This window comes from Onychomys torridus, chromosome 2 (genome assembly GCF_903995425.1).
Source record: "Onychomys torridus chromosome 2, mOncTor1.1, whole genome shotgun sequence".
NCBI lineage: Eukaryota > Metazoa > Chordata > Mammalia > Rodentia > Cricetidae > Onychomys > Onychomys torridus.
In genome coordinates, this window is record NC_050444.1 from 139,190,652 (window position 1) to 139,210,943 (window position 20,292).

The following is a 20,292-nucleotide window of genomic DNA, read 5'->3' on the forward strand; positions in this document are numbered from 1 at the left end:
TTGGGAGGAGGCCATCCTAATTCAGTATGATGCCATCTTAACTTCATGACATTGTTCTGCAAGAATATTATCTGCAAGACCTTATTCCAAATTAGCTCACAGTCACAGAACTGGAATGTAATTAAGGCTATATGCCACTGCCGTATCACCCCACTATACTTGGCTTGTACAACCAACCGTGTGGTAAAATGTTGGGTTTTAAAGTCATAATGAATCGGGTCCTAGAACTGGCTCAGCCACTCACCAGCTTGAACAAGATCCTGCCTGCTCTAGCCACCAAATCAGTCATCTGAAATGTGGTAATGCCTGCTGCCTCCTGAGGCTCTAGGGAGGAATTCATGAGGCACTTGACGACGCTTGGCCTGTAGGCAGCATCCTGTGATGATGGCAGCTCTTCATAGTTTAACTTAACAGTTGACTGTCTGGGCAGGCAGGCACACTGGGAGAGCATAGAGATATGGAACCAGCGGTGACTGTACTGAAGAATCCAACAGGAAGTGCCAACGGAACACCAAACAGCAGGGGCCCTGGGGACTAGACCTTAGCCTCCAAAGAAGATTTCTTGTCCTAAGGCAAAGCCAGGTGGTGACATGGTGCCAGCACTAAGACCATGAGATCTAGCCCATTCCTAGCCTGATGGGAGGTGGCCCAGGTTTTATTATAGGAACAAGTTCAGGGTCCAGACTAAAGTCAGGAGTACTGAATATCAAGGGCCAAAATACAGAGCTGGAGGTGGGTAATCATGTCATCCATGTAGGATCTGGGGCTGGAACCAAGTAGACCAGACCAAATGGCTTCATGCATGGAAGGGAGGTTGACCAGGGTTGGATTGGGTGCCTCCCAACAAAACTTTGCAAGTGGAAAGCTACCTATAGGGATAAAACCATGTCTTCAGAAGGCATCCTGCCTGGCCTAGATGTTTAGAAGATATGCAGAAAGGAAGTTAGTAAGACAGGAGAGGAACAGTATCACCTATAAGATGGTGAAGGTATCAGGGGACAAGTCAAAGTTTGGTTTGGTTTGGTTCAAGGTCATGATTTTTGTAACATGAGAGGAACAAACAAACTTCTCCAAGCCTCAGTTTCCCTCTGTAATGTGGGGTTGGAGCAGATGTTCCTGAAGGTCTCTCGTCCAACTCTGACAGCCTGTGATTTCATGAATCACACTGGAAGAAGTATGCATGAGTGGGAAGAGCCGCCAAGACTGGGCCTTTCATTCTGAGTAATGAACCGAAACCGCGAAGGCTTGACATCTGTTCCAATCTTTCAAGGGAAGTTGGACAAAATAATGCCTTTTTCAGGGAAATCGTTACCAACAGTAAAATATAGTATTTTCTGCCTAAGCCAAAAATGAAGTGGAGAATGCCAGCTTTCTTGAAGCCCAAGGGAGAACACTCATCTGAACTCCCAGAGAAGGTCACGTTGGCCAATTACCTTGCTGCCGTAGGCACAGAATGCCATGGACATCGCTGCTGCCCAACCCCATTAGAGCCAGAAAGCAGGAAGAGTGGAAGGGAGATGCTGAAGGCGCTGAGAAAGACCGCTCCAGGGCCTGTGGCTGACTTCTTCCCCAGCCCCTGGGACAGTCTTGCAGAATGAATAAGCATTGTGCACAGACACCTTGATCTCATGTATCTTGCTGTCAAAAGTCCAAGGAGGATCCTCCACCACTGACTTAGAGGTTCTGTCAAGAAGCCACTGCAAACCCAGAGGCCATTCTCAGAGACCAGTGCATTCTACCTTTGGAGTCAAACAGAGCCTACCAATACAGTGTCCTCTGAAGGGACTAGGCTAGGGGAGGCAGGAATCTAGACACAAATACCACTAGATCCCTCTCACACCATCACTGTAGATGATCCTAGAACTTTAGGACTATAGGAGGCCTTCAGGGTGCTCACCTCAATTCATGTACTACCCAGGAATCATGTCTATATCTAAAACAAGAACTCACTGTACCAGGTCTCTGGTTCATTCTTGTATCCCAGCTAGGCCAGTGTCTGAGCACAGTATGTCTTGATCAAGTATGTACTAGACAGTCTAATTAAAATGTCCCTGAGCATTCTTGCCCCCATCCATCTGTTCATGCCCTGAACTGAGAGGGGTCCAGTAGCTAAGGTAGCTGCCCTGTCCCTTTTTCTGTGCCTATAAAGCCAGGCAAGTTCTAACTTACACACACAAAAATCTATAAACATATAGGCTTCAGTATAATGGGTCTTTTCCATAGCTTCACCTCCCTCTATCCCCTGGGGTTAATCTGTTTCACACTTATTTGTCTGTCTATTGCATCTGTGCATGTGGGTACATGCTCATGTATACATGTCATGTCTCACGTTTGGAGATTAGAGAACAAATTGTGGGACTTGGTTCTCTCCTTCTACCATATAGGTTCCAGGGATCCAACTCAGGTCATCATTAATCTTCCTGGCAGGTGCCTTGTACTTCATGGGCTATCTTTCTGGCATTTTCCTGGATTTTGAAGTTTACCAAATCCTTGGGCCCCGAATATCCCTGTTGGGGAGTAGAGGTGGTATTAGCAAGAGAAACACTGGGAATATCAGTATCAGAGTGTCTCCTGGTTCCCCCAAGCCTGGGGTACTCACAGAGTGGTCTAGACTAGGATCTCACACACAGTAGCCTTCTCTCCTGATAGGATTGCTATTGAAATACTTGTTCCTATTCTGAGATAAGTGGAGTCTGAGTTAGTGCTGATGTAATAAATTATTTGATTGATACCCATGTCCCCTACTAGACCTTAAGAGCCACGAGAGCAGAAACTGTGCCTGTGACAGCTCTGTCTCTCTAGTTCCTGATGGATCTCATAAAATAGTGGGTGGGTGGAAAGATGGGTGGGCTGGTGAATGGATGGACGGCTGATTGGTGTCTAGGTTGGTAGACATATGATAAATAGATGATGGATAGATAAAGGGATAAGTGGGTGATGGATGGTCAAGTAGGTGGGTGGGCAGAAGAATGGATAGAGGGATAATGGATGGATGGATAAATAGATGGGTCAATCCAGCAAGTGGCTGCCTTAGTTAGAGGCATTGCCTTGCAGAGTCTTTACGAAGCATGCTCCTTCCTGGCAAAGGGTCTTCAGTGCTGGCCTTAGCATCCCTCTCCCCTTCAGTTGTGCCCATGTATGGAAGGGAAGTTATACCTTGATTCATAATTGAGACACAGATACCCACAGGAGCCTAAGGGGCATCCTTTTCCAGGGAAGCATTACTAAATATTGCAGAGTCTAAGGAGGGGCTTTGAGATGAGGAGAAAACAGTGGGTCAACCTCATGAGTATGTGTATAAGCAGATGCATGCTTGCTGACATGCAGCCATGCACACCAAGAAGTGCAGACCTTCCCTTGGGAAAGAGCAAGCTTTGTGAGAACCGAGAATTTAAGACTGCCAGGGAGGGATCTCAAAGAGGCAGCATGTGTGAAATAATATGAACAATAGGAAGAATTAGACAAGGAGAGGGGACTGTGGGCCAACTGTGGAGGTGAAGAAAGGGGCATAGGAACAGGACAGTGTTTAATGGACCCTTGTGTTATGAGAACCACAGGTAAGATGCAGAGGGAGGATTTTTAAATTTTTAATCAGGAAAACCTCAGACCAAATTTTAGAACACCCCTCCTTAAATTTGTGATGCAATGTTCTGTATTAACATATCCTATCTCTAGCCTTCCCACTCCTGACTCTATGTTAACCCCTGCTAGTGAGGCCTTGGACTTGCTCATTCGGTTTCTTGTCCACCCACACCCTCTAAGGAGGGTGCTTTTGTTTGTTTTGTTTGTTGTGTGTGTGTTTGGTAGTGGATGTGTGTCCATGCATGTGTGTGTGAATATCAGTTATCTTCTTCAATAACACTCCACTTTATTTTATGAGACAGGATCTCTCTTTGAACCTGGAGCTGACCAACTAGCTAGACAAACTGTCCAATGAGCTCTGGGGCCTGGTTATGGACTCTCTTGGGGACCAGCTTTTTACATGAGTGTTGGGGATTCAAACTCAGGTCCTCAAGCTTGCACAGCAAGTATTTGGCTGACTGAGCCATCTCCCCAGTTCCCAAGGAGAGCATTATCTTTGTCTAAGTAGCTTTGGAGCAGGTTTTAGGATCCAGTGACCATCCTGGGTGGGCTAACGTGGTCAGGAAGTGATTGAGAGGGGGAAACTGAGTTCATTTGACACAGTGCCATCTTGAGAAGGGGCCTCATAGGTATCCATTCTCTCTATGCTTTTGTCCCGGCCCTCTTCTTCATACATCAGCTCTTGAACAACAAAGCTTAAGTTGTCCTGTATTAATGTATGTACATCCTTGTCTCCCCCAAACCCTGGACACGGCCCAGCCATGGGAGTCAGTCAGTTTTGAAACTGAGCTGTGAATAAGCAGGCTGCAGAGAAGTTTCAGTCAAAGGCCCGTGTTCCATCCCCAGAACCCATGTGGGGAAAGAGGCCAGGTGTAGGGGCAGTGCCAGGGAGGCAGAAACAGGCAGAGCCCTGGCGTTTGATTACCAGCCAGCAATACCCTCCTGGGGGAGTTCCAGGCCAGTGAGAGGGTCTGCCTTAGAAAAGAAGGTCAGGGCTGGGGAGATGGCTCATCTGTTAAAGGCTAAGGCTCACAATCAAAATATAAGGGCAGTTGAAACTGAGAAATGACACTAAGGTTGTCCTCTGGCCTCCATACTTACACACACATGCACACGTGCGCATGAGCGTGCACACACGCACACACTGTACGCGCACAGGAGTCACTTTGGACAACTGGCACCCCTTCAATCTGTGATACATGAGGGGGTTCTCCACCACCTCTAGCCCAAGGTTTTGCTCATTGTCTGTCTGCCTGTGGTCTTGTTACAGAAAGCAGATCTGGCCGTGGCTCCCCTAACCATCACCCATGTCCGAGAGAAGGCCATCGACTTCTCTAAGCCTTTTATGACCCTCGGAGTGAGCATCTTATATCGCAAGCCCAATGGCACCAACCCCAGTGTCTTCTCCTTCCTCAACCCCCTTTCCCCAGACATCTGGATGTACGTGCTCCTCGCCTACCTGGGTGTCAGCTGTGTCCTCTTCGTCATCGCCAGGTAAGGCTGTGCCTTGGCCGACGCTCTGGGCTGAGATGGAAAGCATAGGAAGCTAAGCAAGTGCCCCTTGGCTCAGAAGGCCCAAGGTTTGGATTACTGTGGCACCTGACATTCTCTTATTCCCTGTGGCTCTGATCCTTTATCCCTTCAGGGGATGTTCCATGACTCCCTGGGCGTGAATCATCCAATTGTCCTTCTGTTCCATGTCCATGACTCTGTTATGGTCATTGCACCCACCCTGGTGCCCAGAACAGGCTGGGAGAAGCCTGACCATTGCCCAGAATGGCACCACCTGAGCTAGGCACCTTAGGATGGCAGACTAGACCCAAGTGCATTGCATGGCCTATTGAGTGGCTTAAAACATGGAAAACAAACTGTACCTAAGCCGTCCACACAGCAGGAGAACCAGTCGCCACCAGCTATGCGCATGCCACATGCAGAAACATGGCACACACACATGCATGCCCGGGATCCATGCTTATGCACTGCCTCATTTACATGTGTGCGTCACATGTGAGAATCGACTCTTGAACCGAGGCTACCCTTGTTGTGTTGTTCATTGGAAACAGATGAAGTACACCCTTGCTAGTGGTTATTGGAAATGGGTCACGAGGGAAGCAGATTTAGCCCATGTTTATTAAATGCTCGGTGTTTGCCAAGCACCCTGTTCTGCACCTTGCCACCTTTCCGTTTTCTCTGATGGCCTCTCTAAAAGACACCCAAGACCCACTGAGACCATACAAGCGATAAGTTCACATCTAGGATGTGAACTTAGTGTCCCTGAGGGTTTGTCTGTGATGCATTCCTCTGTCCACTGCTCCACCTCCCACCTCAAGCTCCCCAGCCCTTCACAGATGAGCTCTCTGCCCCTCCCTCCAAGCCCCATCCTTGCATCTGCCCTGGGTCCTTTTTCTCTAAAGCCTGACATGGTGTAAAGAGAAACTTCTCTGGAGAGGCAATTTGAGATCCAAGGACCTGGTGTTTCGCCTTTTTCCTCTAGAGCTTCCTTTGAAAGCCCCCCTTTCCTCTGCACCCTTCACGCTCTGCCCCCTCCCACCCAGAGAGAGACCAAAGGAAAAATGTGAGAGGCGAAATCACCCAGCCTCCCAAGCCTTTGCTGCAGAACCCAGTGCTGTGGCAGCTGCCCTGCCTCCTCAGCCCAGCCAACAGTGGAGGAGCCATCACAGAGAGACCTTCATCACGCCTCTCCTCACTAATGGTCTAACAAGCCTTTGAAAGCGGCGCTGCTCTCTTGTGCTCTCAATGTAATTTTCTCGAAGCTCCAGTGGCCTCTCAGCCACCCATCCCTCCGAGACAGGAGCATTTCCAGCATTAGTTCTGTCTGTTTGATGTGTGTCTCTATCCCCCTCAGATGTGAGCCATCCATCCATCCTCTGCAGGCAGCGGGGTATATGTCCAGCCTCTCCTTCCTGGCTAGAAAGACAGGAGGAGCGCCCCGCCTCCCCTCCCCAAACACACACACTAACGCTACTTTGGGATGCTTAGGAAAACTGGAGTTTTCTAGAGTGGCCAAGATGCTCTGAGGGTACCCTCAGAGGAAGGAGAGGGATGAAATTCTGGGCCGTGGAGCTGACAAACGGCATCTAAGTGCACTGGTCACCCCATGGAACACTCCCACAGCATGACTTACAACCATCATGGCTGCCCTTTACAGTAGTCCTGTAAGGTGAGGAGAACCATCCCCATGTTACAGAAGCAGAAACTGAGGCTCAGAGAGGTTAAGTCAATATCCAAAGTCACCAAGCTTTGCTTGACAAGGTCCTGATTTAAATCAAGCTCAGGATTGGGCGTTAGGGAGCTGCAAACTGCAGTGCACACAGATGGCTTAGGGGGTGCCACTGGGCACCTGACCACATATGGTACCCTTGCCCAGTGGTCATCCATCCCCTCTTGTCTCTGCACCGTAAGAAGTTCCAGTGCCCTCCTATGCTGTGAAATGGGTGCTTGGTGCTGAGAGCCTTTCTTTGGTGGGGGAAACCTTAGCCTTTGAAAACATTTCTTCACCAAAAGGCCCCTTCTGGAATCAGCTACATTTATCAGAATAAGCAGTTCTGTCTCTGGGAACTCGTCCTATTAAAGGTTCACCATTGAATGACACTTTGGAACCTAAAACGCCTACAGCAGAGCCCAAAGGACCCAGCTACCCTTTGGTGTCAGCGGCCAGAGAGGTGTGCCCAGGTTGTTTTTTGGGGGGGAGGGGGAGCTTTTTATCCCAGTGGTGGGAACTGGGTCAGCTTCAGTGCCCACCAGTAGGGAGGTGTTAAGACACATGTGAGTGGTCAGAGGGCACAGGCTGGTTCAGAGGGGCTGATCTGGAAAGGGGTAACGTCACAGCTTTCTACATAGAAATTTCTATGACAGGATCTTGGGGTTATGTGGCATTTTATGTTAAAATTGTGTGTGTGTGTGTGTGTGTGTGTGTGTGTGTGTGTGTGTGTCTACATGTATGTCTGTCTGTCTTGTCTATCTGTGTCTGTGTGTTAAATTAAGAGCAAGACCTAGGGCCAATGAGCCGGCTCAACTGGTCAAGGCACGCTTGGTGCCAAACCTGAAGCCCTGAATTATATTCCAGAGTCTCACATAGTAGAGAGAACTGACTCCTGCCAGTATCCTCTGACCCCCACATGCATGCCGTGGCACACACACATGCGTACCATAAACAAACAAATGTAATACAGATCTTAATAATATGAATAAAGAGCTGAACCCCTGAGTGCTGCTCAGAACTCATCTTTCCTCTGATCCCAGCCCTCCAGCCAGGAGAGGTCCCGGAGGAGTCTGGTCCCCAGTACAAACCATCACAGGCCGTGGCCTTTGGTTCCCTGTCAGGTTGGTTCTAGGTGTCCCTGAGCCACACAGCTTGTTTCTATCTAGAAGCTGAAGGCTGAGGTTTTTATAGACTTCGTGAGATTCCTGCCTTAGCTCCTTTTTAATTTCTCCATTAGCGCCAAGCTGGGCCTCCCAGGGCCATGCCTCCTTAGGTAGCCCCTTCCTCCCCATGCTCTGGGTTTCCAGTGGCAGATGGCCTCTGCCTACTGAAGTCCATTGCTTTTCTAACAAGGAGCCAAGGCAGACCTTGACTAAGTTCCAGTCCGTGTGTGCTCAGTGGGGAGGCATTGTGTAGCCAGTTCCCCTAGATCTGGTGGACTCTGGGCCCAGAGCAGGGACTCTTCTAACCTACAACACAAGCACCTCCCAGGCCCTGCCCTGCAGACAGCTCAGGTTCGCCTGCTCTGCCACAAAATGCACACAGCATTCATTCTGAGCACCCAGCTCATCCCCTCCCCCAAATGTCTCTCAGCCCTCTCCCCTGAACCTCAGCCTCTCCCTTGGGCATTGCAAGCCTCTTACCAGCTTCTGCTCATCCCCCTTTGACAGTCCTCCACTCGGTTTGAAGTCTCAAGGGGACATTTCCTGTCTGAGGGAGCACCCTGCTTCCTGAGAACGGAACTGTCCTCACCTGAGCCCTGGGAGTAGTGGGTGATAGATAACACCCCCGCTTTGAGAAGGAACCTTGAAAAGGCATGACACAAGGTACCATAAAGGGCTTCACACTAAAAAGTGAAACAAAATCTGGCTTTGTTTAAAAAGAAAAGGAAAGGAACGGAACGGAAAGGAAAGGAAAGGAAAGGAAAGGAAAGGAAAGGAAAGGAAAGGAAAGGAAAGGAAAGGAAAGGAAAGACAAAGTCTGCCTGTCTTTGCTTCCTGAATCCTACCCCATCCCATCCCCAATACACACATACAGCTGCCCCGATCCAGGAACTGCTCAGTCTCTCCATCTCTCTGCATCTCCAAACTGGCTCATTTGTAAGTAGAATTCAGCCAATCAGCCAGGCTTCCTTCCCTCACTTGGGAATCCTCTTCCTTAGAAGCGGGTGGTGTGGAATAGGGGCTTTCAACAAATTTTTCCTGTCAGACATACGTTTGTATACTCAAACACAAAACTCTGAAATGAAATCCCACATTGTTCTCACCATGGGGTAGGATTCTGAGGCATTTGTGCCTTCTCATCTTATTCTTGTATACTATTTGAATATTTTATAATGAATATCTTTTCACTTTTTTATTATACAAGAAATTCAAATGCATTTTTTCATTTTCAAAAAATTCCTGTAGGCAACAGGTTTGGCTAAAATTCCTTTTGCCCTTCTTAGCCCCCTCCCCAGAGACACACACTGATAATTTTATAGATGGAAACTTCCAGACCTCTTAGTATACATTCACATACATATTTACCTCTGGAGCTGTATGGCTGTCTTAAGAAATCTATAGAAGTGTGACTGTTCTGTTTTTCACTTTTGATCGCTTGTCATCTGATAGTCTGTGACGAAGATCTTCCCCTGCAGAGGAGCACCTGGAAGCACCTGTTCTCTTTAACAGCTGTGTGATAGTTCGGTGTGGCTGTGGCATGGCGTGTTTAATCATTCCTATGCTGAAGGACATTTAGGTTATTTTCCGGTTTTTGTCATTGCAAACAACACTTTGATAAACATCCTTGAGGACTTCCCTTTATGTGCCTGTAGGAGTGTTTCCCCTATATAGATAATGACTTCAGCTTCCCGAGGTAGAAGGGCATGCATGCTTTTAATTTGAAAAGGTGCTTTCAAAGTACTTTATAACCAGAAAAGGGTTACTCTTCTGCACTGGCAATAAAGGATGGGAAGAAACCCGGTTTCAACTGGCCCTGGCCTATCACTCCAGCCAGACAGTAAGGAAAGGGCCCCTGGAGTGGTCGGCAGTCCACGCTGGTACTTGTTACTCCCTGGCAGCCTCCTGCAGCTTGGACTCTTTGCTTCCCTCTGCCCTGCAGATTCAGCCCTTACGAGTGGTATGATGCCCACCCTTGCAACCCCGGTTCCGAGGTGGTGGAGAATAACTTCACACTGCTCAACAGCTTCTGGTTTGGAATGGGCTCCCTCATGCAACAAGGTGAGTGTCTGCCCTCTCCGAGCCTTCTAGTCTGAAGAAGGTAGCTTTCTTCCCCAGCGGGTCCTTTGGCCTCTCTGGAGTTAGCTGCCCTCAGGAGGCAGCCTCAGGCCCACTAAGCTGTCAGAAGGTTAGAGACACTGAGGATACCTGTTATGTGCCTTCACCCCAGATTCACACCCTACTCCACTGCTCTGGCCCAAAGCCTGCTCAGGATGAAAAGCAGGTCAGCCACCCCAACCTGTGGCGTGTGAGATGCATTCCCAGTACTTTCTACAGTTGTTGGGATAGACCAGAACATGCTGCCTGCTGGATTGACCCTGGTGACTTCTCCCCAGCTGAGCATAGCTGATCCAACCAAGCTGGGGGCTGGGACCACAGAGGCAGAGGGTGGGCAGGAGGCTGCAGAATAGTGCTGTGAGGGTAAATGGCTGGAGAGACTAAGAGTACTCCAGTAGTTAGGTCAGGGCTCGGTGAGGCTGACTGAGGTTGGGACTCCTGCCCAAGTACATCAGAGACAGGGTCCATGGTAGAAGACTGTCTTCCATCTTGGAGGTCCTGAACATGGATTTTGCTCTTTGGAATGTCTGGAGATGCTTAAATATCTAGGAAACAGCCGAGCATGGTAGCGCACATCTGTGATTCCAGCATTTGGGTGACTGGGACTGGAGGATTACTGTGAGTTCAAGACAAGCAAGACCCTGTCTCAAAAGGTGGGAGGGTCCAGCACGGTAACTCAATGGGTGAAGGTGCTTGCTGCCAAGCCTTGATGACCCGATGGGAAGCCGCACATCGCCTACTCTAACTACAAGGCCCTTGACCTTCACACTCCCATGTGGAGCCTCAAGACCCAGCACAAACTTCTGGTCTTCAGAAGTCATGAGAAGATGCCAGATGAATGAGGGAGAGAAGGAAGGAAGGGAGGAAGGAAGGAAGGGAGGGAGGGAGGGAGGAAGTTAGGAAGGGAGGAAGGGAGGGAGGGAGGAAGGGCATTCTCCTTAGTGCCCATCACACGGCTATGCTAAGAGCACTGTAGAGCTGAGTGTAGCAGAAGAGGAAAAAGACCTGTTTATCTGCCGATCCATGGGCTCCAGCAGCTGGGAAGTGACAGGCAGCTTTCATGGCAAGTGCCTCCATCTGTCCCCGCTATTAACAAGCGTCCTGAAGCCTCACCTTCCTTCTTTGCCCATCGTCTTTGTTCGGTGACAGTTGAGAAAGACCTGGAAGCCCCTTCGCTGCAGTAATAACTTCTCTGCTGCTGCCTGCCGCTACTCACGTCCAGGCCCCCCAACGCATTCCCCCGCATGGTTTTGATTAGGAGGGGAAAAAAAACTAGGTATGTATTTGAAAAACTCTCCCTTGAGTGACTTCTTTGAGAAAGGAAAAAAAATCATCCATATCAAAGCAGATGCTTTCAGATTGCGAGTCCAAATATTCCAGAAAGTTCAGGGGTCACTCACTATTTAAATCTCTTGAAAGCCGTCTAGTTAATTACTTCAGTTAGAAGGGTTCATCTGAATTGTGCTCCGCACCCAAGGTCGGGGAGGAAGAGTGATATATTTCAGCAAAGAGCTTCCAAAAATGTTGATTTTTCTTCTCCTTCCAAGTGCCTCAGAGCAATCTCATCTTTGTATACTGCTCGTATTTCTGATGCATCTCTCTTCAAATTACACCATTGCGGCATCACAGTATTTCCGTGAGGCTGGGGCAGAGGAAGGACAATTCTTCAACCTTTGCAGAGTCCAGAACAAGAGAACTGTCTGGCCTAAGATCACTCAGAGAACTGGGAACAGGATTTTCTTTTAGAACCCTTGGTTTCAACCCCTATTCTGTGGTCCATGGATAGGCATTAGAGGGTCTGAGGAACTTCTGAGATGGAGTGTGTGTGTGTGTGTGTGTGTGTGTGTGTGTGTGTGTGTGTGTATTGAGAATGTAAATTATCAAATATCAGCCTGAATCAAACTCACTTGAAGTTTGAGTGCACATACTGCTCATCCCTCCCGCCCCCTTCCCTCCAGTTATTGACTCTTGAAGTGAATCAAAGAATTTGCTTTTCAATCAAGTTTCCAGTGATATTGAGGAACCCTGGAGCTGATCTGCTAGTCTCAAGAAAGGGTCTCAGCGCCTGTGTGAGTATCCAGGTCATGTCATGGGCTATACATTGTAAGGCCTCTCCTCCCTTCTCCCAGGCTCTGAACTAATGCCCAAAGCTCTGTCTACCCGAATCATCGGTGGCATCTGGTGGTTCTTCACACTCATTATCATCTCGTCCTACACGGCCAACCTGGCTGCCTTCCTGACTGTGGAGCGCATGGAGTCACCCATCGACTCTGCTGATGACCTGGCCAAGCAGACCAAAATTGAGTATGGTGCTGTCAAGGATGGGGCCACCATGACCTTCTTCAAGGTGAGAGTCTCTTCTTCTGTGCATCACCTGGAGCTCACCTGCCTGGACTCTTTACTGAGTAGAAAAGGGGAGCTCTGCCCATCCCTCCATCCTTCACTCACTCACTCACTCATTCACTCACACACTCACTCACTCACTCACTCACAAACTACTCAGAATCTAGGGGCGCAAAACCACAGATCTCAGACCCTCCCTGTTGAAACCAGTTAAGTCTAAGGAGCTATGATGATGAGCCATGTAGATTGGTCTCAAGTTCTGAAAGCCATGTGAATCATTGGAGGAAGATAAACAGAAAAGATTGGATGAGGCAAGAAGAAGAGATGGCCCAGTCCCAGACAGTTCTGGGACCATTGGTTCCCTGCTCTTGGCTTGGGGTCTTAATCCGTCCATCTCTAAGAGGCAGACTTGGGGTGGATGAGCTGCCCATTTCCAATAGCAAAAGGCACATTTCCTCCTCTTAGAATGCCAGTGTCTTCAGAGAAGGTCCCTGTCACTTGCCCAGGTGACAGCTTTCACAGGAGCCATGGCTTTGTTGCTCCCCCAGCTTTGAAAGTGTTGGCTCAGTTCCACTGTTTACCCCTTTTGTCTTCCTAGTTGAGGTCAAGGGGACTCTGCCTGACCCCAAGAAGCAGTAGGTTCAGCATGCTTCTAGACAAGTAACAATAGCTGTAGCCCTGAGCACTCACAGTGGGCCAGACTCTGTTCCTTGCTTGGTCTCCATTAACCTTCTTAACCCCTGTGAAATGAACACTGTAATTATTCCCAATCCACGTGTGGCAACTGAACCCCCAACAGATCAATGGCTGGTCTGAGGATTCACATCTGAAGGAACTGGGCCCCATCCTCATCTGCTTCTCCCCAAAACTTAGATGCTAAACCAGTGGTGGTGGGGCTTGAATGTGTGTCTGAATGGCACAGAGCCTGTGTCATCAGAAAGGACTGGGCATCGGTACACACACACACACACACACACACACACACACACACACACACACACACACGTCTGACTCAGGAGGCCTAGGGTGAACTCATAACGAGTCTTCTGGGCTGAGGCTATGTCTAATTTGGCAGAGTGCTTGCCTATTGTGCAAAAACCTCTAGGTTCAATCTCAGCAGAGCAAAAGCAGTATAGCCGTACACACCTGTAATCTGGGCTCTAGGGAGGTAGGAGCAGAGGGTCAGCAGCTCAAGGTCATCCTCGGCTACATAGGAGCCATCCTGGACCACATGAGGCCCTGGAGAGAGAAGGGGATGGGGAGAGAGAGTGAGGGAAAATATTCTAACAAGTTCCCAGATGCTGCTGGAGCTGCAGCTGGGGATGTTTTGAGAAGTGGTTCTCTAACTACCCCTTGAAAGCATCAGGCTTTGGGATGGGAGCTGGGCGGTGCATCCATCGGCTTATTCATCAGCCGCCCTCTGCCAGTCTGGAAGCCTGTGTGTCTCCCTTTACTCTGGGCTCTGGTTCTTCATCCCTGAGCCCTTGCCTCTTTGGAGACTTCAAGAAAAGGAATGAGCCCCAGTGGGGCTTGAGGAAATAAAAGAAGAAGTTAGAGTGTAAAATGCCTCCATCCCATGGGCGCTCAAACCCTGGCACTTCCTGCCTGTATCTCTCCTGAGGCTGGGGGCAGCTACTTAGTGAAGAGGGGGAGGGAGGGAAAGGAACTTATCCTTGCCCACGGCTACTGCCACCGGAAGCCGGTCACATCATCTGCTGGGGAAGACTCAGTGTGCACTGAGGTCAAAGGGAAGTAAAATGTCACATTAGGCACTTGTTGAAACTCCATGAGTGTGAGCAAGGCTGACAGTATGTACATACATGTATGACTGCATAGAGTAGATGACACACGTAAATGAGCATTTTGCTCATGCACACGTGACATGCATGAGCGTCTGCCTGTATGTGCACAGGTAGATCTGTGCTTGGATGTGAATGTTTGCATCTGTATGTGTATGTGTGCCAAAGAACAAATTGCATGATCACCATCTAGGAACATAGATATGCATCTGTGAGTACACACAAGTACATGCCAGAGTATCTGTGTGTATGTGTATGCAGAATATTGTATACTTAAATGTCCCTCTGTGTGTGTGTGTGTGTGTGTGTGTGTGTGTGTGTGATGACCTATGTACGCATGTGTGCCTCTGTCTGTATATGTGTGCCTGCGCACGAACCTGCCTGCTCACACTCCCTGTCCTCAGGCCACAGCCCAGCCCTTTGACTACCAGAGTTTCTCATGAATTAGGCATGAGCCCCGATCTAAGCAGGGCTCCCGATCAAAGCGAAGAGGCATAAATAAGCCCAGTGCAGGCTCATCTCGGCTGATTGGAGGCCCCCGCCTCCCTCCATGCAGAAATGCTCAGATTGCCTTTTCAGAGCCCAGTCCCAGCTCCCCACCCAGCCTCAGTCCTCAGCATCAAGCAGCCACTGCACCCTCACCCTCTTCTCCTGCAGACAGCCCAGGAAAGAGGGCAGGGAAAGGACACAGAACCTGCTCCCCAGCCAGGACTCTGGGGCTCCAGGGCCCATCAGCCAGAAACAGCAGCTGAGTGTCCCCAGGCAGGACCAGCCCCACATCCATGCTCTCCTGACATCACTTAATCCTTCTCTGCAACCAGTCACGTGGTCCCAGGTGTGTGCCCACACTTCACCTGTTTCTCTGTCGTTCTCCTCGTGACATCCCTATAAGACAGATGAGTATTATCCCCTCCATGTTACACATAGTGGAAGCAAGGCTCAGAGAGGCTAACTAACTTGCCTACTGACACGCAGCTAAGAAACTGCAGAGCTGGGATTTGAACCACACTTGACTGTAAAGCCTGTGTTCTTTGTCCTTTCAATCGGTTTCTCTCAGGATCCCACCACAGTCCTCAGCAGTCTCCCTTGGGGAAGAACAAAGCCATGGTTGTGTTGGGCCATGGCCATGGCCAGCACAGTCTTGACACATTGTAGTGGCTCAGAGGATTAATAAAGTTGGGTGTTTGGTGCTGTGGAAGGGTTGAAATTGAAAGGTGGCAAAGCCAAGAGAAGCCAGTACAAGAGGCAGTGGTGAGCACAGGCACCAAGCAGGCAGCACCCCGCCACACACACCCCAGATATCCCAAGTTTAAAACAAGATAACTTTATTTCTGTGGTTTGCATATTCCTGGTTAGGCAGTACACAGGGGCTAAGGAGATGGCTCAGTCAGTAAAGAGTTTGCCATGTAAACATGAAGACCTGAGTTCATATCCCCAGCACCTATAAAAAAGCTAGGCATGGGGCTGGAGAGATGGCTCAGTGGTTAAGAGCACTGGCTGCTCTTCCAGAGGACCTGAGTTCAATTCCCAGCAACCACACAGCAGCTCATAACTGTCTGTAACTCAAGTTCCAGTGAATTCGACTCCCTTAAATAGATGTGCAGCTCAAACACCAATGCATATAAAAAAAATTTTTAATTAAAAAAAAAAAGCTAGGCCTGTTGGAATTCACCTGTAACCAAGCATTGGGTGTGGGGTCAATATTGAAGGATCCCTGTACCTCGGTGGCCAGACTGCCTGGGTGAATCAGTAAAGCTTCATGTTCAGTGAGAGACCTTGTCTCAAGAAATAAAGAACAACTGGGAAGTATACCAGATATTGGCCTCTAGCTTTCACAAGCATGCATATATGCGTGGCATGTGCGCTTGCACACATGGCGCACACACAGACTCACAGACACACACACACACACACACACACACACACAAGAGCATGTAGATGAACCCCAAAATAAATAAATAAACAAACTCCAATGGCAAAGAGCAAAACACAAGAGAGGGAGCCGCAGGAAGCAGGACATCCAACTCTTGGGCCCCAGGCCCCCAGAGCTCAGCCAGCTTTTGCAGGAAGCTGTGGCTAGAGTCTGCCCCTTGGCTCCGAAGGAGGTTGGCTGGGAGAATTGTCAGGGAGCAGCAGATATCACAAACACCGTCTCCTGTGTTGTCCTCCCTCCTTCTTGGAAGATAAAAATTAATTAGGAGATGAAAAAGGAGGCCTTTGAAAGCACTGTTTGGTTGTAAAAATATGTAGGCAAAAAAATGTAAAGGAGGCCGTGGGGGAGGTGAGTTCCTTGCAGGGGAGCTGGGCGGCTTTGAAGGGAGAAGATGCTGTAAGAGATTCTGCAGGGATTGTGGCCTCTTTGAGTGGTGGAGCTGGGAGCTCAGCACAGTGGGGCTGCTGAAGGAAAGCATGGGAATCTGGAGCCTCAAAAGCAGGGCTCCCCAGCCCTGGGTATGGCTGAGCCCTCCCCCTTACACAGCCTCAACTGTAGCATCCTACCTGGAAGGGGCTTGGAGGGGGTGTCCTGCATCCCTAGGCGCCAGCTGAATAGTGATGCTTCTTCCCCAAGCTGGAGGGCTCAGGATGCTACCCAGTACCTCCAGCCCCTTCCTCTGCTGCCCTCCTTCACAGCCCTCGACCCCGGCTTGCAGCAGAAGCAGGGTGGGAGGACCAGGCAGCAGCCAGTCTGGTCCGGCCTGGTGTAATCAAACACCAGGCTTTAAAATCAGACCCACCCAGATGTGTCCTGGGTGGTGTCTCTGATGGTTGACTTTGAGCAAGTCACCTCATTGTTCCAAGCCCCAACTTGCTCACCTGGATTCCTACCTATGATTGTCCCCTAGAGGATTCAGTGAGCTCCTAGACCTTCAGTGTTCATCAGGGATCGAGGAGATCTTGTCCCTAACCCCACCCCCGGACAGGCAACTCAAGCAGAAAGCATCTTTGACACCTGGAGACTCCCTTTCTCCAGGTCCTCAGGACTGGGCTTTGGGGTAGATTTCAGTGCCTCTCCTCATGACCTGTGCTTTTGCACAGAAAACAGAGGAAACTGGGAGTCACCTCCTAAAACCAAAGGATTCTATCCCTGGGAAGGCAGAGACAGGCAGATCTCTGTGAGTTCAGGGTTAGCTTGGTCTACATAATGAGTTCCAGGCCAGCGAGGGCTACATTGCGAGACCCTGTCTCCAGAAAAAAAGAAGAGATCCTAGAAGGACTTTGCAGAAAGACAGCAACAGGTACGGCCAAGGTTAAGGGTGATAGGGAAGTCATTGAAGACTCCCAAGCTTCTGAAGAACTCCCTGGGCCTCAGTGTCCCCTTCTGTGAACTGGGTGTGATATTGTCCTCAGTGTTACGAAGTTACTGAGATGATTAACTAGGGGGATTCCTAGTTGAGCTTATAAGGGTTTCTGTTCTACAGGAGATATCCCCTGATGCTGAGTAGCCTTATTTACTAATACAAACTGGTGGCACAGGCCCATCTGCCCAATAGACATGATTCTGGGGCCATCCGTTGCTTGCTTTGATGCAGAAATATTTTTTAAGCTAGTTGTCAGCATTTTGAAATCTAGAGACTTTTGCATTTGAAATATTCACAACTCCAGTCTCTTGGAAATGTGAACGATCTGGCATCTCCAAGCTGGCGCTCCTGCAGAGCAGCTCCTGGAGCACAGAGGCAATATTAGCCGGCTCTGGCTCTGGCTTCCAGTCCCTAGCCTCGTGCCTTTTCCCATGCTAGGGTTGACCCTGTCAGCACTTGAGTTTCGTGTGTGTGTGTGTGTGTGTGTGTGTATGTGTGTGTGTGTGTGTGTGTGTGTGTGTGTGTGTGGTGGGGAGGACCCAAGTGCATGTGCACCAATGTTCGAGTGTATGTGTGTGCAGGCCCACCTCAGGCAGATTCTTCCTAAGGCTCCATCCATTTCATTTTGAGACAGGGTCTCTTCCTGGCCTGGAACTTGCCAGATAGGCTAGGCTGAGACCAGTGAGCCCCAATATCCACCTATCTCTGTTTCCCTAGTGCTGAGCTTATAATAAGCTACATGCCACCATGCCCAACTTTAAAAAAAAAAATCATGGGCTCTGGACGTCAAACTTGGGTCCTTGTGTTTGCAAAGTGAGCACTTTCCCAACTGAGCTAACCCCCAGAGTCCCTTCCCCTCAGTTTTGTGTCATTTCTGTTCTGTAACTGCCCTGCACTGTAAAGATTCCCCACTCTTTCTAAGTGGGGAAACTAGGCTTTTCAGAGAATTGAGGATTGGTGCAGGCCACATAGAGAGCCTTAGGGTCAGGCTCCTGTGTTCATTAGTGCCCCCATGCCTTTCCTCTGCTGACTTTGATGATAGCCAGGTGCAGTAAGCATCCTCAAAGGCCCCATTTGACAGACGTGGGAGGTGAGGCTCCGAGTGTGCTGAGATGGGAGGAGCTGTCATTTGAGCACAGGCTGGTGTGACACTAGGGTCCATGCAGAGGAGCTGACTCCTCCTCCCTAGAGTCCCTCTGAAAGAAAAGCTGCAGGCTCTCTTGGGACTGTACTAACAGAGGCTGGGCACTCAGAGGGACCTCCTGGTGCCCACAGAAATAAACCAGGAGGTGTGATTCACTGCTCCTGGACATGGTTCTGATGGGGCCAAAGATGCCCCCCCCCCCCGCCCTCATCCTGGGATAGGCAAGCTAATTAATCTGGGAAAAGGTTTCTTCTCCAGAATGGAAAATAACCGAAGTCTCACATGGAGCCACGCCGCAGCTGCCTCTCTGCACACATTCCCTGAGATTTAGTTGCGTTCAAAGATGATAGATATGTGTTTATATATGCATATATAGCTCCATATACATTCTCTTGTACAGAAATGTTAAATTCTCAAGATTAAGTGTCTTCAGTTGGGGAAAATCAATTCACTTCTTTGAGGAGGCTGAAATGGAGAGTCGTGAGCCTGGAACTCCCTTTCTTGCCAATTTTTCCTGATATAAAAAGCATCTTCATCCTGGCAGATCGCCCTGTGTTGGCTGCTCCAAACGATTCCATTAATTGATTTAGGTGACTGGCTTTGCAGTAACCCTTATTAAGGTTCCCACCAGAGCCAGGACAGCAGATGACTTCGGAGCCACCAGTATGCGGGACTCCACTCCCAAGTGAGGTGACTACAGCTTGGACAGGCAGTGGGAACTCAGGCCTCTGGTGAGGAGGGCTTTGCTTCTTTCTATGGTGGACATATCAGGAGTTGGGGGCTGTGCTCCAGAATCTCTGAACTGTTCAAGGATAAAACATAGTGGGGAGAGACAGTGAGCAGGTGTATCTGACAATGGGGCCCAAGGTCTGGGTCAAGGAACGGTGGGGGACATCCAAGGGAAGCAGGTTGCGTACTCATGTGACAACAAGCCAAAAGACATTGAGTTTGGAGCCCTGGAACTGGAAGGTGGAACTCTTGAAAGGCATGTCACAGCGGCTTCTGCTTCGTGTCCTCTCCCATCTTAACTTACCTGTACTCTCTGGTACCCTTCCTTGTCCCTTCACCCACCGGTTATCTCTGTGTGTCTCCTCAGAGCCTGTCTCCCTCAGTACACCCTCTGGGCTCAACTGAGCCTTAGACTGTGATCCAGGAAAACCATCTCTGTTGTCATCAGGCAGAGGCCTGTGGGTAGGAGGAATGGGAGGGTAGAGGGTGCAAAGTGGAGCTGAGACAGAAAGGTATCAGGCACGGGGAGGAGGGGAGACTGACAGGAAGGTTCACTGGTCATTCTTGCCAAGACCAAGAAGCTATAAATGACGAGTTGCAAGGGAGAGTAAGTGGATATGATGGGCGAGAGAGGAAGAGGGCCTGGGTGGCTAATGGATAGATGGGGAGGAGGAAGGATAGATAGACATATGTAAAAAGAACAGACAAATAAAGTAGTTACAGGTTGGATGAGGAGGATGGTAGTGTGGGGTAGGGAAAATGAGCAGATGGTCAATGAGAAGAGGAAAGGAGTGGATACATGCATGAGTGGATTAGTGGAGTGGATAGATAGATGGACTGCTAGGTGGCTGGACTAAAGGGTACGTGCATACATGGGTGGGTGCATGGATAGATT

General features: G+C 49.4%; 1 protein-coding gene across 1 annotated transcript in view; it reads left to right on the top strand.

Annotated features, from left to right (window-relative positions):
- Positions 1–20,292, top strand: part of Grik3 (glutamate ionotropic receptor kainate type subunit 3) — a 216,685-nt gene that overhangs the window by 187,557 nt on the left and 8,836 nt on the right. Inside the window, exons 11-13 of the mRNA XM_036177903.1 lie at positions 4,853–5,076; positions 9,908–10,026; positions 12,213–12,430. Coding sequence (XP_036033796.1) covers positions 4,853–5,076; positions 9,908–10,026; positions 12,213–12,430 — 561 coding nt within the window. The remainder of the gene's footprint in view (positions 1–4,852; positions 5,077–9,907; positions 10,027–12,212; positions 12,431–20,292) is intronic.